The sequence below is a fragment of the Sapajus apella genome, unplaced genomic scaffold (genome assembly GCF_009761245.1).
Source record: "Sapajus apella isolate SASKATOON/1434 unplaced genomic scaffold, GSC_monkey_1.0 scaffold59, whole genome shotgun sequence".
Lineage (NCBI taxonomy): Eukaryota > Metazoa > Chordata > Mammalia > Primates > Cebidae > Sapajus > Sapajus apella.
The window spans coordinates 12,697,068-12,716,988 of NW_022436999.1; the positions used below are offsets into that span (position 1 = coordinate 12,697,068).

At 35.9% G+C, this 19,921-nt stretch overlaps 1 protein-coding gene across 3 annotated transcripts in view; it reads right to left on the bottom strand.

The window, feature by feature from the left end:
- The window catches only part of PPM1A (protein phosphatase, Mg2+/Mn2+ dependent 1A), a 47,839-nt gene that overhangs the window by 6,673 nt on the left and 21,245 nt on the right, over positions 1-19,921 (bottom strand). For all 3 annotated transcript variants that reach the window (XM_032245941.1, XM_032245943.1, XM_032245942.1), the window contains exons 2-5: positions 14,722-15,575; positions 12,889-13,006; positions 8,717-8,825; positions 7,159-7,216 (exon numbers count right to left, since the gene is read on the bottom strand). In XM_032245941.1, coding sequence (XP_032101832.1) covers positions 7,159-7,216; positions 8,717-8,825; positions 12,889-13,006; positions 14,722-15,555 — 1,119 coding nt within the window. In that variant the 5' untranslated portion in view covers positions 15,556-15,575. The remainder of the gene's footprint in view (positions 1-7,158; positions 7,217-8,716; positions 8,826-12,888; positions 13,007-14,721; positions 15,576-19,921) is intronic.

Consider the following 19,921-nt stretch of genomic DNA (forward strand, 5'->3'; position numbering starts at 1 on the left):
AGAGGTGCCAAAATACACAATACTTTCTGGATAATGCAGAAAGATAATGTTCTGTAAAGATGACTTTTAGAACATAAATGTTTTTAAAAATATGTCAGTATACATGTGTATATGTGAAATACCAATGTTTAATCTGTTCAAAGAATTGTTAATCTTTTGTTTTGTGTTTGGAAATAATCGAAATATGCTTTTATCGTGAGGCTGATCAAATGTATTATTATATCAATAAATCTAAAAAATTGTTTTAATGAAATCCAATATTGTTTTAGAATACCACTTTTGAAAAAAGTGTATGGAGATGGCCGAATAGGAACAGCTCCGGAGTGCAGTTCCCAGCAAGAACAGCACAGAGGGTGAGTGCTCACTGCATTTCCAAACAAGTTTTCACTGCCCACAGACTAGGAGATTCCCAGGCCGAAAAACGCCACAAGTTCTCAGCGTGGCGGTTTCGGCTGGTGCCAGGTCGACACACAGAAACACACAAGTCTGGGCGGCTGTTTTGACTGGTGCCTGGAATGCCTGGGAGACAGAGCCGCCCATTCAACTGAAAGGGAGGGGGCAGAGACAGCGAGCCAGGTGATCTGGCTTGGAGGATACCACCCCCACAAAACAATTTGAAAAGCTCTAGACTGAGAGTTTCGCAGCAAGCGCAGCTGGACCCAGGACAGTCCAGCTCAGTGGGGGGAAATGCGACCACCACTACCAAGGCAGTCTGCCACTACTGATGCAATTCACAGAGCAGCTGTGCAGAGGCTGTGGCAGCTCAGCAACGCCTCTGCTGGCAGACTGTGACTAGACTACTCCGTGGCGGGCAGGGCATCTATGAAAACAGGCAGCACCATGACAGGAACTTATAAATAAAACCAACCTTCCTAGGACAGAGCGCCTGAGAAAAAAGGAGGTTTTGAGTTCAGCTGCAGCAGACTTAAAGGTACCTACCTACCCAGCAGCTCTGCACGGAACAACAGAGCTCCCAGCACAGCACTTGAGCTCCTTTTAAGGGACAGACTGTCTCCTCAAGCAACTCCTCAACCCCCATATACGCAAAGAGACACCTCATTAAGGAGAGCTTAGGCCAACATCTGGCCGGTACCCTTCGGGGATGAGGATAGCAGAGGAAGAAACCTGCAGCAACCCTTGCTGTTCTGCAGCTCCCACGGGTGATCCCCAGGCAAGCAGGGTCTGGAGTGAGCCTCCAGCAGTCCGGCAGCAGAGGGGCCTGACTGTTTGTTAGAAGGAAAACTAAGAAGCAGAAATAGCTTCAACATCAACAAAAAGGATGGCCACTCAGAGACCCCATCCGAAAGTCACCAACTACAAAGACCACAGGTAGATAAAGCCACTAAGATGGGAAGAAACCAGTGCAAAAAGGATGAAAACACAAAACAGAATGCATCTCCTCCTCTAAGGGATCACAACTCCTCACCAGCTAGGAATCAAAGATGGATAGAGAATGAATCTGATGAACTGAGAGAAACAGGCTTCAGAAGGTAATAACAAACTTCTCAGAGCTAAAAGAACATATACTAACCCAATGCAAAGAAACTAAGAACCTAGAAAAAAGGTTAGAAGAGATGCTAACTAGAATAAACAGCTTAGAGAAGAATATAAACAACTTGATGGAGCTGAAAAACACAGCATGAGAACTTCACGAAGCATGCACAAATTTCAACAGCCAAATTGACCAAGCAGAAGAAAGGATATCAGAGATTGAAGATCAACTCAATGAAATAAAACGAGAAGGCAAGAATAGAGAAAAAAGAGTGAAAAGAAATGAACAAAGCCTCCAAGAAATATGGGATTATGTGAAAAGACCTAATCTACATTTGATAGGTGTTCCTGAATGTGACAGAGAGAATGAATCCAAGCTGGAAAACACTCTTCAGGATATTATCCAGGAGAACTTCCCCAACCTAGCAAGCCAGGCCAACATTCAAGTCCAGGAAATACAGAGAACACCACAAAGATATTCCTCAAGAAGAGCAACTCCAAGGCACATAATCATCAGATTCACCAGGGTTGAAACGAAGGAAAAAATGCTAAGGGCAGCCAGAAAGAAAGGTCAGGTTACCCACAAAGGGAAGCCCATCAGACTCGCAGCAGATCTCTCTGCAGAAACCCTACAAGCCAGAAGAGAGTGGGGGCCAATATTCAACATCCTTAAAGAAAAGAACTTTCAACACAGAATTTCATATCCAGCCAAACTAAGCTTCATAAGTGAAGGAAAAAGAAAATCCTTTAGGGACAAGCAATTGCTGAGAGATTTCATCACCACCAGGCCTGCCTTACAAGAGCTGCTGAAAGACGCACTAAACAAGGAAAGGAACAACCAGTACCAGCCACTCCAAAAACATACGAAATGGTAAAGACCATCAACATAGTGAAAAAAATGTGTCAACTAACAGGCAAAATGTCCAGCTAACATCAAAACAGCAGGATCAAATTGACGCATAACAATATCAACTTTAAATCTAAATGGACTAAATGCCCCAATCAAAAGACACAAACTGACAAATTGGATAAAAAGTCAAAACCCATCAGTGTGCTGCATTCAGGAAACCAATCTCACATGCAAAGACACACACAGGCTAAAAATAAAGGGATGGAGGAAGACTTATCAAGCAAATGGAGAGCAAAAAAAGCAGGAGTTGCAATCCTAGTCTCTGATAAAATGGACTTTATAACAATGAAGATCCAAAAAGACAGAGCATTACATAATGGTAAAAGGATCCAGGCATCAAGAACTAATGATCCTAAATATATACACACCCAATACAGGAGCACCCAGGTACATAAAGCAAGTTCTTAATGACCTGCAAAGAAACTTAGACTCCCACACAATAATAGTGGGAGACTTTAACACTCCACTGTCAATATTAGATCAACGAGACAAAAAATTAACAAGGATATCCAGGACGTGAACTCAGATCTGGACCAACTGGACCTGATAGACAACTACAGAAATCTCCACCCCAAATCCACAGAATATACATTCTTCTCAGCACCGCATGGCACCTACTCTAAAACTGACCACATAATTGGAAGTAAATCACTCCTCAGCAAATGCAAAAGAACGGAAATCATAAGTCACTCAGACCACAGTGCAATCAAATTAGAACTCAGAATTAAGAAACTAACTCAGTACCACACAGCTTCATGGAAACTGAACAACTGGCTCCTCAATGTTGACTGGATAAACAATGAAATGAAGGCAGAAATAAAGATGTTCTTTGAAACCAACAAGAATGAAGATACAATGTACCAGAATCTCTGGGACACATTTAAAGCAGTGCCTAGAGGGAAATTTATAGCAATAAATGCCCACATGAGAGGCGATCAAAGATCTAAAATCGACAATTATCAAAATTGAAAAAGCGAGAGGAGCAAGATAAAAAAAAAACCTCAAAAGCTAGCAGAAAACAAGAAATAACAAAGATCAGAACAGAAATGAAGCAGACAGAGACACAAAAAACCCTTCAAAAAATCAATAAATCCAGGAGCTGGTTTTTTGAAAGGATCAACAAAATAGACCGCTAGCAAGATTAATAAAAAAGAAAAGAGGGAAGAATCAAATAGATGCAATAAAAAATGATAAAGGGGATATCACCACTGATTCCACAGAAATACGCACTACAGTCGGAGATTACTACAAACAACTCTATGCAAATAAACCAGTAAACCTGAAAGAAATGGATAAATTCCTGGACATTTGCACCCTCCCAAGCCTAAACCAGGAAGAAGCTGAAACCTTGAATAGACCAATAAAAAGGTCTGAAGTTGAGGCAGCAATTAAGAGCTTACCACCCAAAAAAAGCCCAGGTCCAGACGGGTTCACAGCCAAATTCTACCAGACATACAAAGAGGAGCTGGTACCATTCCTTCTGAAACTATTCCAAACAATACAAAAAGAGGGAATCCTTCCTAAATCACTTTATGAGACCAACATCATCCTGACACCAAAATTTGGCAGAGACTCAACAAAAAAAGAAAACTTCAGGCCAACATCCATGATGAACACAGATGCAAAAATCTTCAATAAAATACTGGCAAACCAACTGCAACAGCACATCAAAAAGCTTATCCATCACGATCAAGTAGGCTTCATTCCAGGATGCAGGGCTGGTTCAACATACGCAAGTCTATAAAGGTAATCCACCACATAAACAGAACCAAAGACCAAAACCACATGATTATCTTAATAAATGCAGAGAAGACCTTCAACAAAATTCAACAGCCCTTTATGCTAAAAACTCTCAATAAACTAGGTATCAAAGGAACATATCTCAAAACAATAAAAGCTATTTACGACAAACCTACAGCCAATATCATACTGAATGAGCAAAAATTGGAAGCATTCCCTTTGAAATCTGGCACTAGACAAGGATGTCCTCTCTCACCACTCCTATTCAATATAGTATTGGAAGTTCCAGCCAGAGCAATTGGGCAAGAAAAAAAAAAAAAATAAAGGGAATTCAATTTAGAAGAGGAAGACAAATTGTCTCTATTTGCAGATGTCATGACTGTATATTTAGAAGACCCTATCATCTCAGCCCAAAATCTCCTTAAACTGATAAGCAACTTCAGCAAAGTCTCAGGACACAAAATCACTGCAGAAATCACAAGCATTTCTATACACCAATAACAGACTAACAGCCAAATCATGAGCAACCTCCCATTCACAATTGCTACAAAAAGAATAAAATACCTAGGAATACAACTAACAAAGGATGTAAAGGACCTCTTCAAGGAGAACTACAAACCACTGCTCAAGGAAATAGAGGACACAAACAGATGGAGAAACATTCCATGCTCATAGTTAGGAAGAATCAATATCGTGAAAATGGCTACACTGCTCAAAGTAATTTATAAATTCAACACTATCCCCATCAAGCTGCCCATGACCTTCTTCACAGAGCTGGAAAAAAAACACCTTAAACTTCATATGGAACCAAATAGAGCCTGCATAACCAAAACAATCCTAAGCAAAAAGAACAAAGCTGGAGGCATCATGCTACCTGACTTCAAACTATACTACAAGGCTATAGTAATCAAAACAGCATTGTACTGGTTACCAAAATAGAGCTATAGACCAATGGAACAGAACAGAGGCCTCAGAGGCAACATTACACATCTATAATCATCTGATCTTTGACAAACTGGACAAAAACAAGCAATGGGGAAAGGATTTCCTGTTCAATTAATGGTGCTGGGAAAACTGGCTAGCAGTGTGCAGAAAGCAGAAATTGGACCCCTTCCTGACACTTTTAACACTAAAATTAACTCCAGATGGATTAAAGACTTAAACATAAGACCTAACACCATAAAAACCTTAGAAGAAAACCTATGCAAAACCATTCAGGGCATAGGCATAAGCAAGGACTTCATGACTAAAACACCAAAATCACTGGCAACAAAAGCCAAAATAGACAAATGGGACCTGATTAAACTCCAGATCTTCTGTACAGCAAAAGAAAGAATCGTCAGACTGAACTGGCAACTAACAGAATGGGAAAAAATTTTTGCAATCTACCCATCTGGCAAAGGGCTAATATCCAGAATCTATGAAGAGCTAAAACAGATTTACAAGAAAAAAACAAACCCATCCAAAAGTGGGAAAAGGATATGAACAGACACTTTTCAAAATAAGACATATATGAGGCCACCAAGCATATGAAAAAATGCTCATCATCACTGATTATTAGAGAAGTGCAAATCAAAACCACACTGAGATACCACCTCACACCAGTTAGAATGGCGAGCATTAAAAAATCAGGAGACAACAGATGCTGAAGTGGATGTGGAGAAATAGGAACACTTTTACACTGTTGGTGGGAGTGTAAACTAGTTCAACCATTGTGGAAGACAGTGTGACGCTCCCTCAAGGACCTAGAAATAGAAACTCCATTTGACCCAGCGATCCCATTACTGGGTATATACCCAAAGGATTATAAATCATTCTGTTAAAAAGACACAAGCATACGTATGTTCACAGCAGCACTGTTTACAATAGCAAAGACCTGCAACCAACCCAAATGCTCATTGATGATAGACTGGACAAGGAAAATGTGGCACATATACACCCTGGAATAGTATGTGGCCATAAAAATGATAAGTTTGTGTCCTACAGATGAATCTGGAAACCATTATTCTCAGCAAACTGATAGGAGAACAGCAAATCAAACACCGCTTGTTCTCACTCAAAGGTGGGTGTTGAACAATGAGAACACATAGACATAGGGAGGGGAGCATCACATACTGGGGTCTGTTGGGGGAGGGGCAAGCGAGGGACAGTGCAGGGGCCTGGGGAGGTTGGTGAGGGATAACACGGGGAGAAATGCCAGATGTAGGTGACAGGGGTATGGAGGCAGCAAACCACACTGCCATGTGTGTACCTATGCAACAATCCTTCATGATCTGCACATGTACCCCAGAACCTAAAGTACAATAAAAAATAAAAAAAGAATACTACTTCTATAAACTTCTATTGCATCAGAAAAGATCAGGAACTCAGGTAAAATGAGATCTGAGGAAGCTTCATAATGCAATACATAAAATATTTCAGAGCTGTGCCCACATGATTTTTAAGATATCACTTTTCTATGAATATCATACAACAGAACTGCAATAGAACACTTAACTGGAGAATATGGCATTCTAATGTCTATTTATGCAAACAGTACTCTAATATTTATGTGAAGTATATACTTCAGGATTCCTGATAAAGGTATTTCCAACCATAAAAACTATTTAGTGGAGACACACATTCTGAAGTTCTCCTGCAGCTACTTACAAAACCCAGAATAAGTAAAGATTCTGAGTAGAGATATTCCCAACTTTAAAAAAAAAAACAAATAAAAAAACCATTTCGTGGAGGCAAACCTTCTGAAGTTGATTGCTTGTAAAGACTTTTAAAAATTCAGAATAATTGAAAGGGACTTTCTTCTTTTTTGAGAGAGGTGGCCACTCACCATGATTATGTCCTCAATTACTAGAACTGTGGTGCAGGCAGAGATCAGAGCAAGCAGAGTTCAGAGCAATCAATAAAGGGATGTGTGTAAGAGAATGGATACAGTGAACAGCTCTGCAAAAACAGGTAGGAAGGATATGCATTTAGAGTGGAGGTGAAGAGAAACCAGAGGGAGCTAAAATGCTACTTACAGTGTCATCATTTTTGTAAGGATTCAGTCTATTGTAAACGGCTTCAATAACATTCCTCCTAAGTTTTAAAAAAAAATGCAGAAAATTAATTCTTCAAAAATCAAAACATTAATAACTCATAGCCAGGTGTTCATTAAAATTTCAAAAATAATCTTAGAAAGTATTTTAGTTCTATTTCTTGCTGTCAATAGTGAGCCTCACTTTAAGATATTTGGGCCCCTATGTTAAAGGTGAATTTAATCTAAAATGTATTATAACACTCTACCAACAGGCTAAAAATTACATATTAAAAAAAAAAAGTCTATATAGTCTACTTCTGTTTGAACTGGTTAAATGGTTACGGGTCTGCAACGGCGATGCCATTCTTAAGATACACTACTAGTTAAGAGCTACATCGTAGTTTTGAAGTAGAAGTAACTTCAACATGTTAGTAAAATAATTCAGATTATACTTAAAGCTTCCACTTTTCTTAATGCCCTTTTTAAAAGTTCTATTAAGGGCTGAAATGTCAAATAAGACATTTCCAGGACACGTCTAGGAATTAGTTTTTGAGTAACCTTTTATTAAACATCTGTAGTGTATTTATAAGTGATAGTCTCCCTACTTCCAAAATTGTTTTGAAGCAATTTTATAGATCATTATTTCATAGAAAGTCATATGGAAAAAACATTTCCAAAAAATAAAAGCTTCAAACAGGAACTTTTACAATCACTATTTAATGACTACAAAGAACATGGTCACACTTGCAAAACAGTAGGGAATCAAAAAATCAGTCAATAATATATCTTCACTCTTATTACAAGAAGTCTTCACTCGTAGTTTTAGCACACTTACTCTATATCCAAATTCAAGCCAAAGGTGTTTGTAAGTTTTATGTTTGTAGGTCAATTATATGATGTTTGAGGTAAAAATATTTTAAGCCTTTGAACTGCTTGAATTTTCCACTTTATCACTGTAAAGATGTAAGCTTACTATTTAACACCAAGTAGTCCAATTCTATGAACTTAAGTGGAAAGGGAAAAGATAAGAAATGTATTCTACCTTCTTCCCTGACACCTAAAACCAACTAACCAGCAATCAACAACCAAAAACACTGGGAAAATCAGATATAGAAATTGGCCCATATGAAGGAAGAGAATTTTCAGGGTGTTAAGTTACTCAGAGATTGACAAAATCAAATTATACTACTATTAATAACAATGACACTTAGAATTTTGTAAACTTTTATGTAGTCCTATATAATTTAGTTTAAAAAGTTATTTCAGTATATTATCTCATTTATGCTCTATAAGGAAATCAATGTCAACCAAGCTTCCACTAAAGACAATCCTCATTGCAATCAGTTATAAACAATGATACTCTAAGTCTAAACAAGCTCTAGATATTCTAGATCTAGATATTCTAATACTAAAAAAAAAAAAAAAAAACCATTGAAATCACAGGTTAAAACACAGACAACTACATCAGTTTAGAAAATTAGTTAAACACATTTGATTGATGAACACTTAACATTTTCATACACTGACATAAAGCTAAGAGTATACAGAATGTAACTTACTTGCTTGCCAATTCACCCCCTGGTGGGAGGCTGGGGATGTTCTCACTTGCTAATGTGCGCATCACATGGACTAAGTCCGGGACACCTTCCCCCTGCTTCTTTATGATTTCTGGGAATCAGAAGTACTTTTTTTGTAAGTGTTATCCAAATTTAATTAAAAAGAAAACCGAAACAAAGATAACCTAGCTTTTTAAAGATGGCATTTACCACATCTGAGATTTTTTCTAATCTGGTATCATAAAAAAAAAAAAAAAAAAAACAGGTTGATCTTTGAAGATTTAGAACACAAAATGACACATAAGATTAACTTCAAAATTAAAATGTGAAAAGAAAAAAGATTTCATGTTAAATCAGCATATTATATAATCAAGGATATGTGTGCACAAATGAGAATATCCGTTAAGATGTCAACTAGTTACTTCTTATATCACTCCTCTTTTTAGACTGAAAACATGTTTCCTGACCTTCGCCCTATATAATACACTGCATAGATTTTTAAAAAATAAGCAATTTCAAGATTTGAAAAGAATAACCCTTAAGTATAGGGGAATTTATAGATTATATACTAACCCAATTATTTTTATGTATATATATTTGCAAAATGATACTTAAATAGCATACAGAGATTAGGTTATGTACTTGAACATCACTGTCTCAGCTTAATTCTTCTCTAAAGTATCTTTAAACAATATAGATATGTAATATCATTCCTTCATTACTTGAACAAAGCCTTGAATAGAAAAGGTCTAAATTTCCTCACGTTTAAAAAAAGATCTGATAAACCATACAACTGCATTTAAAAGAATTTAAAAACATCCAGTTATTAAAAGGGCACAGCAATATGATCTGCAGTGTTGTCATGCAGATGCATATTGTTATTCACATCACAGAATAGAAAAAATTATGAAGAACCTTACAAAGAACTCTAAAACTACTCACTCTACTCAAGTGAAGTATAAAAAGTCTTCACTTGCAGTTTTAGCACACATACTCTGAGACATGCAAATTCAAGCCAAAAGTATTTGTAAGTTATATGTTCAAGTTTTGTTCAGTTTTTGTTTTTCAATGTTTCTAGTAAGAAATGGTATTGTGTTTGTCATTACTGGGGCAAGAAATCATTATTCTCTTCTCAATTTGTAAATACCTTAGAAAATAACAATGCACATAAAGATTCAGATCAAGCCTCAACATTTTTAAAGACAGGCATGGCTACCCATAATATTTCCTTTAAATGGTTCAAACTGTCCTTTCAGAATAAAGGCCAAATTTTTACCATCTATTATTTTTTGCCTTTAAAAAAAACAGTCTTAAATCTGAACAAAAAGCAAGGATCTCAGATTTGGTTTGCCAAGTTCCTTTATTGTGTAATCTTTAACATCTAGTATATATTTGTTCTACATGGTTCTAATGCTGGAAATCTGCTGTACAAAAATAAAGGGATTTGATGTTTACCTGAACTGCACAATTTTACAATCTAAAACTAATACACTTAACATACAGTCTCCGCTAAGCCAATACAATTATTTGGATAGATAACTAAATACAATAGAAATAAACACTGATGATAAATTGAATCAATGATGGTTTCAGGTCTAAAAAAACATTACTTTGAATCATCTATATTTGATGTATCTTACATCTCTTTTGTTAAAATATAAATTAGGGTATTTTAACTGTGAAGAAAATTACAGGAAAACAAATTCTTTTAAAAAAATTATGTAAAGCTTTAAAAACAGTTAATATCTCCTATTTCATGTGGGACAACGCGTTTAAACTACCTGACCATTTATACTATACTAGCCTTGCTTCTGTCTGCTTTCAAAAAAGAAAATTAATTTTAAGAAATTTTCCTTTAATTTCTGTTGGTCTTTACGTTTTACTTTGAATTGTAAAAAGACTGAATGCTTTTTCTAAAGAATATTTATGTACAGAAGATCCATGTTTCATATACATATACACAAACACATTCTGCTCCTGCTCCTTTCCACTCCCCTCCGCCAAGTTTCAGGGATTCTATCAGTCATCTCCAAATCAGCAACTTTAAAGCTAAGGTAGTTGGTAGCAAAGATTTTGAAAATATATACACAAAAGTATAATTTTAAATTGGCTTAGAAGGACCACAAAATTAATAGTACTATAAATTATGAGCTGAATCTTTTCACGCCCCCAGAGAGTCAAGTATTTAGAAAGGAACAAATAAGAGAAAAAGGAGAGCCAGAAGCCCTTTGTCCTTTTCTACGGTGTGGACAGAGAAGCCAAAAATGTTCCAAGCAAATAAAATGAGGTTTAGTAGGTCACAGCAATCTAGTGAAGGCATGTATTTAAAGAAAGAGAGAGAGAGAGAAAAGAAAAAGGCATTCGGGTGCCTGCTTTGGAAGCTGAAGGCAGTATTTTTCACTGAGGACATACAACAACTTTTACAATACAAACAGTTACATTCTATGTTTTAAAATAGCATTTTTTATGTAGTATTTATTCTCTATTTGCAGTCTCATCAAATCTGAGTAAAAAATAGCATATTTAATTTATGACAATCTCCAACTGAATGGTACAAGTATAATAACACTTTAACATATCAAAAGTATTGAGTATCAATGTAAACTCTGTCCAGGTGGCAACTCTTGCTTGATAGTAAGAAATATAAAACTTAGTATTGTAACAAAATTATGTAAAGTATTTCATAATTCCATCTAAAACTCAGAGTATACACTAAAGAGAAAAGCAGCAATTAATTTCTAAAACTGAATCCCATTTCATAGTAAAAATATTAAAATACTTATTTCTTTAGACCAAGAAGAAAACATGTCTGCCCAAGTTAAAGTGCCAACACATTAAATATCAACTTATCCCTACACATATTATTCTTACGAATCTGTATTTTTCCACTAATCAACAGTTTGAACCAATGACTGCAGCATTCTAAATACTTTAAAATTTTACCTAAAAATATCTTATATTGAATGATTAATTTAAAATATAAAAATTCCAAGACCCTTGGTAACAGTAAGGAGAGAAACTCATTGAATAGCACGTCCAATGAATGCAATACTAAATAGTACAAACAAATAGTAGATGTATCACTATCAAGTGGGAGATGGCAATAAAAACAAAATAGTAGCTCTAGACAGCACTAAGAACAAAACCAATCATGATTCTAGTATCAGACTGATTATGATTGGTATCAAACAGTAAAAAGGGAAAAAACAAAAAGTAAACAGTAATTTTAATAATGCAGGCACAGTGGGATATAGGTGTGATAGGTCAATACTTGCATGCAATTAGAGGTCTTTAACGTGCAAATTAACATTAGGAACCTAAAATGCATTTTAATACTATTTTTTAAATTTAATTTTGTTCTTATATTTTTTCTACCTCAGTTCACCAGCATTTTCACATTTTAACACTAATAAAGTCATGCCAAGTTTTCTGCTTACAGAAACTGCAGACACTTACTGAATATATGCAATAAATTGAAGTGTCTGCAGAATTATGAGAAATATACTGCAGAAATCCTCAACTTATTTCTTAATCTTACTCAGCAGTTACATTTCTACCAGGTAGAGAAATATTATGTCTTCTATTGAGGTCTATCTTGTTTGGGTAAGACAGTTTATGGCTTAGGTAAGAAGCTCTGAAACAGTTTAGAGCAAATTTTTTAAAGCTGTGTATATAACGTTGCTAATGATGAGGCTGTGATTTTCAAGTTATTGAAAAAAGGCCCTAGAGATTAAAAATATACACAGCTTTTCATAGAAAGACGGTATTCAAATTGTCACCATCACAATTTCTTTGTAATTAAATAAACCACAAATCAGATTTTCCCGGCATAAAAGTTACTCATGCCAGTGAATTCATCAAGAATTTTAGAGCACACAAACATTTTAGCTTTTTAAAACAGAAGTATCCTGAACACAAATATTTTAGCTTTTTAAAACAGAAGTATCCTGAACAGAACGTAGGTTCTTTCCACGCTAGTTGTTACTTCTAATATAACTGTGATAGGACAACTGCATATATCTTAACAGCTACTACAGAAATGTCCTTTTCCACGTTTGTACACTAAACACTAGATGTCAAAGACACGTAAAAATCTAAAAGCTAAAATGTTAAAGTTTGATTGTGTTGAAGATTTTTCTTTAATAAAGCTACTTATTTTTTGTTAAATGATCCACCTTCTACTCTGCATTCCAGGTACTTGTCCAACTCTGCCTCCTTCTTCACTGCTTCTGGCGATACTTTGGGTGCATTTGGAAAACAGATCAAAATCACACTCATGTTGTCTCGACTTCCCTGAGAAGAAAAAAATTTGAGAATATTTTAGTTTTCTTTTTGCCCTTCAAATCCTTAAGAACCTTTACAGCTGTGCCAATTACATTTATACTTGTTCTAGTGAAAATGTTACTTTTAGGGAGAAAAAAAATATATGCACGTGCGCACGTGCATGCGATGACCCAACAGTAGAGAGAATACAGTATAACCAATACTCCAAAAGATAGGAGAGAAACATTACAGATTAAATCTCACTGTAATGACAATTTTGTATAATTCTATAAAACAATACTATTTCTAAACATTTACTGATGACTTAATTTGAAGAAGTGATACCTAACACAAATACACGTGTACACACACATTCCATACAACACGATGGAAAATTTTAGTGGCTGTTTACAATAGGATTTGACCTGTAGTTACACATACCTGATAAAATTATATTTAAAATAAATTATATATTGTGGGGCTAATGCATTTGCTTTATAAGTAGAAATATGAAATAAGGGGTAAAACTACATGTAAGGTTTATAAACCAGCTTTTAACTTGCATAATTCAAAAAATGACAACTTTTAGAAACTATATTTATTTTTAAAGAATCTAAGTATTCAAAATGCTGTAATTTAAATACTTGAATTCAAATATATACCCTCAGAAGAATTTTATAAAGTCGACATTTGTTTAAAAAAAAAAAATCAAAGAATAAGTTAATAAGCATTACTGACAAAACAGAACAAAGTGTGGCAGAAATAACACTGAACCCAAGTCAAGGGCCTTGATTTTCTAGTCTTAATGCTGCTCAATGTTATAAAACCCTGTAAAAGTCATTCATAATATCTCTAGAAAAGGGTACAGCATGTATTATATGCTAAACTAGGCATTATATATATATATATGCTAATTAATTCCTCAACAGTCCTATGAGATAGTATTACCTCCATTTTAAAGCTGAGAGGTGTTGAACAATTTGTTAAGGCATGTAGAGTACAAAAGTAATGGAGGTAAGCCTTCATTTCAAGTCTGTCTGACTTTTAAGTCTGTGGAACATTCTCTGGCTTCAGCTTCCTCATCTGTATAATAAAGGGGCTGAGCTAGCTCACCTATGTATACTACCCCATTTGATCCTCCTGACAACCCCATGAGACAAGATAATGTCTTACCCTTTTTATAATGAAAGAAACTGATTATCCAGAATTTAAATAGCTTACCTAAAACCATACAGAGTCTCACATCAAGTTCTTCTGACTCCATGTACAAGGCTATTTCTATTACATCAGGTCTAATGGTCACTACAGTCTTCTTAGTGCTACAGACCCATTAAACCTTAGTTTCAAAGTACTAGGATATCATAAATGTACTGAGATATCACATGGTAGAAACATTAAAACTCTAAAATGTTTTTCATTTATAGGCACTAAGGCCTAACCCTCCCCACCCTCTTTCTTTCAAAACATGCACTCTGACAAAAATCTTTTTACCTCTGATAATCTTCCACATTATTACAAGGCTCAAGTAGTAAGACTAAGCATTCAGCTTGTAACTTGCAGAGATGGTAACTGGGTAATTTACTTTTACACAGTGTTCCTATGATATAGTCATAACTGCTGAACAGTATCCTACAACTGTGCCAAAAACTTGGTTTTCAGAATTACAGATTCTAAGATGATTAAATATTAGAGTAGTGACTAATATGACATAAAATCATTTCGTTTTTTAAAAAAAGTCTAGCTACCTTATACAAACAGGTGTCGACTACTTCATTGCAAACTTTCTCAAGGTCATCAGTGACTTCAAGTCTGGATCTTACAAAATCACAGAGCTCTTCATTTCCCATAACATCCCAGATACCATCACATGCAAGGATAATGAACTGATCATCTTCTTCAGATCTTTCAATGTCATGGACTTCAGGCTCTGGTGAGACAAGCTGCTCAGTAGGACCTTTTCCATGGACACATTTGTAATCAAAATCCCCAAGGGCCCTTGATACAGCCAGAGAGCCATTCACACGCTGAATCATTACAGAGCCACCTGCATTCTGAATTCGTTCTTTTTCCAGCGGATTACTTGGTTTGTGATCTTGTGTGAAGAAATGAACTTTCCTGTTCCTACAAAGTAAACCTCTTGAGTCTCCACAGTTAATGAAATAAGTATGTTGGGGAGAAATTAAGACACCTACAGCTGTTGACCCACTTCTATCTGCACCATGTTTCTTCTCTGACATAACTCTCATGTGTTCATCAATCTCCAGAAAACCTGTTCTGATTCCATTCTTTACATTTTCCACAGAAGGTGCTCCTGAAGACCCTTTAAAATCCTGGTTATTGGTGATGTGATCTAACAAATGCTCACAGCAGTATTTGGCAACCTGAGAACCAGCATGCCCATCATATACAGCAAAGAATGACCACGATTCAAGTCCACTTGGCAAACCGATCACAGCCGTATGTGCATCCTCCATTTCAACACGCCAACCTTGCATGCTGCTTAGCCCATATCGCAACCCATTACCCTGCCCCTGGGCATTATGCTTTTCCATCTTTGGCTTGTCTAAAAATGCTCCCATTATGTCTTGATCCTCTAGGTCTGCAAAGGAAGAGAAACAGGAAAGTCAATAACTGTCTTATAAACAAAACATGTACCAAACAATCTTTTTAATAAGTGAAAGAGATACACAGGAATTCTCAACTTTTGTGATAAGCAGACATTCATTGTGTTGCTAATTTGGTATCTGGAGATTAACAAGGAAGAACTGGGGAAGGCCTGATGAAGCACAGATCATAATAGACAAAAAGGCAGAAAAACACTAAAGCACTGGGATAAAGGGGAGAAGGCAGAAAGGAGACCTGGCAGTGGCCATCAACGAAGCAGGCTAAGTGTTTAATGACACAATGAACATTTGTAATCTCAGGACTAAGTTTTATGCATATCAATCAAGAAAAGCCAGACTAATTCATGACATACCAAAAAAACAAAATATACTAATTCAAATATCTTGAACACTTAGGAATTTCTAAAGCTTGATTCCAAACTCCCTAGTTTTATTCCACTGCATGAACGCTCTGAAAAAATAAAAAATAATCTACTCACAATGCTCCAAATTTGCATGTTCCTTCCTTTAAGCCTTTGCTCATGTCAGTTTCCTTAACTGGAATCCCCTGCCTCTCCTCTCTGCTTACAGAAAAAAGTATACCTACTCCTTTTAAGTCTGGCTTACATTCTACCTTTTCCATGAAGTTTTTCAGTCTTTGATAAAGCCAGTAAGTTCTTAAATTACTATAAATCCTCTAGCCTAAAATTTCAAGTTGCAAGCAATTATATATACACATAACAAAATATACTATATATATACATATCAAAATTACTAATAGTAATCTATTAATCAAATAGTAATACCATGTACCATTATTATTATATTCTATGACTATTAGGTATAAATAGCAAAGAAGATCAAAGGGGCTAGTGACAGCACTGCTGACAAGCCTGAAGGCTCAGCAAATCTAATGGGTTTCCCAATACTCAAAAGTTAACACCCTCTGGTCTAGAAATGGCCCATACAAGGCAGAAAGACAGCTGGTCAGAATTTACCATGGCCCTTAACAATAGCTTAGAAATGTCGAGACCTGGGTTCAAGTAATCAAATAAGTCACAATTGAACTAAAGGCAATCCAAAAGAAGGATAGCATAATGAACAGAGATTTAATGGAGGTGAAGATGAGTTAGGCAGCAGAGAATAATGGTGGAGAAAATTATCTAGATAAATCACTACGCAGCTTTAAGACTAGGGTACTAGTCTTAATGCTAGTGATATGCAGCTCAGAGAGGAAACTGGGAGAAAAACAGCAAGAAGAAAATTCCCCTAGAAAGAAAAGAAAAAATTTGTTTTCCCCTTCATTTTCCTTGTAGGTCCAAATTGATACATAGGCAGAAAAGACGGGCTGATCTGGCATGATAAAACCATCTGCCTACTCCTCTGCCTCCTAGAACAGTTCAATTAACAGAAGGTTAAGTAATGAAAACTAGCTATCATCATCCCTTATGCTGATATTTATCAGATTATTTTTCTGACATCAAGTTGATATACGCTACAAGGGTGAGTATTTTGATTGGATAAAGGATAACGTAATAATGACACCTAATTACCAGACAATGTTTAAGAAGCATTCTAAGTCCCTCTGGTAAGTGTTTTACAAGCATTACTTCATTTAATCTCCTCAACAACTCTCTAAGGTAGGTAATAATATTATCTCCAATTTATAGATGAAGAACCTTAGTCAAGATTAAACAACTTGGCCAAGATCCCTCAACTAATAAGTTTAAAGGAATCAGGGCTCTGATTCAAGTCTCCCTGACTCTAAAGCTTCATTAACCATTGATAAAATGGGTCTCTGCCATGGCTGTGCAACGCAATTATCTGTGGACTTTTTGAAAAATAAATATTTCCAAATCAGAATTTCCAGAGTAGGGATGGAACCTAGGTTATCTATGATTTTTAAATTTTCATATGTGATTCTGAGGCACAGTAAGGCTGTAAACTGGTGGAAAGATTAGATGGAATGCCTAAGGCAGAAGATGGGGGCACTTCTGTACTAAAAGTTTCTCAATGGCTTTCCACTGCAGACAGGGGGAGGTAGTGGATAAAGAACTGCTATTTAATATGACTCACAGGAAGGCCCTGGGTAATCTATCCCCTACCTACCTTCTCCAGCCTCATCACACTTCATACTGTCCCTTCCCCTACATGTTCTACTCTAACCACAAGGGTTTTCTTACAGTACCTAGTACTCATCATACTTCCTTCCTCCAAATATATAAACAAATTCTACTTTCCCTACTTTAACAGCTATTCTCACGTCTTAGTTAATTCCTACTCATTCTTGAGATCTCAACTCAAGCATCAATTCTTCAAAGAACCCTCCTTTGAGTTCCCTAGGTCAACTCCCCTAGCAGAATATACAGTAGACCATTAATAAATATTTGCTGAAGGAATAAACTCAAAAAATCAGATGCAAATAAAAATTCAATAACAAAGATTGTACCCAAAAAATAAATATGCATATAAAAAAACAAGACTTTCTAAAGGAGAAAATAGGGAAGCTATCATCAAAAAAAGTATTCCTCAGTGGAAGCCTTTTCAAAATTAAGCTCGCTGAATTAATTACTAAAAACCCACTCCTAGTTACTCACAACTATAGAAATGCAAGGAAAACAAAATACTATAATGCAAGATTCTAGACAAAAAACATGGGCAATCATGAAAGAGTATCAAATTGGTATTAGCCATCTCAACTGTAAAACTGAATCCTAAAAGGTATTAGAGAATAAACCAAGTTCTAAGAGTAAAGGTTCATGAAACTAGAATCACATAATCACCCAAACTGATAAGGGGTATGGATATAAAGAGGGTATGAGTGTATACTTTGTGTCCTCTGTGTCCTTTTTGTTTTGAGACAGGGTCTCACTCTGTCGCCCAGGCTGGGATGCAGCAGCATGATCTCAGCTCCTGGATTCAAGTGATTCTGTGCCTCAGCCTCCTGAGTACCTGGGATTACAGGCATGTACCACCATGCCCAGCTAATTACTTTGTATTTTCAGTAGAGGCAGGATTTCACCATGTTGGCCACGCTGGTCTCAAACTCCTGACCTCAAGTGATCCCCCTGCCTTGGCCTCCCAAAGTGCTCGGATTATAGGCATGAGCCACCACACTGGCCTCCTGTGTGTCTTAAAATGTCTTCTACCCTAGTTCCCCCAACACTCCCCCTAGTGAACACACATTCCTGGATACAACACTTCCCCTAGTGAACACACATTCCTGGATACACTCATACCCTTTTTATACAGTTTTTTGCGTCTCTGAGAAAAAATTCCAGCCAAGCAAGTATCTACTCGTTATATTTCAAAACCAAGTTCATCTCTATATGGCTTTTCATTAGTTTAACTCTAATAACATGATAAAAAAAAATAAAAAAGTAACCTGAATTCTTAAAAATAACACATCTAGAAAAACAAAATCATGAACATAAAGTAAAAAGAACTTAGAATTGCCCAACTATCCAATTTAATAATAGGGAGACACTTCTTTCATGTCACAAGACATATCAACTTCAAAGTACATATGAAACACTGAAAAAATGGAAATACCTGTTATCACAAAATTAAAGTTAAAAGTTGTAGGTCTATTCAATATGTGATGCTGGGTAAGTCCTTTGGCTTAATGTCTAACTTTCCTCATAAATAAATAGGTAACCTGATTATCTGTCAATTGCCTTATTCTGAGAAATGTATAAAACATTAAGTGAGAAGACTAAAGTTCTAGAAATACCTAAGTAAACATCATTAGTAAAGTAATACTTTAAAATCACATGGATGGAATTCCCATTAAAAAAAAAAACTCTTATTCTCAGTATCAAGTTTATAAGAGACACACACAATTATTTTACTACAGCAAGACCAGCTTGTAAGAAATAAAAAGTTTAAAAAAGCAGCTACAAATTAGGACTACAAGCTAATAATCTGAATTTGACCTTCATATATTTCCTCTCCCCAGAACAACATGGGTTCTCCAGAGTCCCTAGCAATCCTTATTGACCACATCCAATTCAATTCATATACTTTTCCACCATGGCATCAGAGTTTGCATGAAATTCAGTAAAGAGGGCAATATATGTGTAATTCTAACAAACAGCAGAATCTATGAGGCTTTATGCTAATCCAATTTTTGACTAATATGCCTGCCTCACTCTACAGTAGCAAAACAGAATGATACCTAGTAGGCTGAATAATAACTCCCAAATATATCAGGTCCTAATCCTATAAATGTTACCTTATTTGGGGAAAAAAAAAAAGATCTTTGTAGAAGTGATTAAGAATCTTGAGATGGAGAGAGAATCCTGGATTATCCAGAGACCTCTAAACCCACATGTCCTTCGAA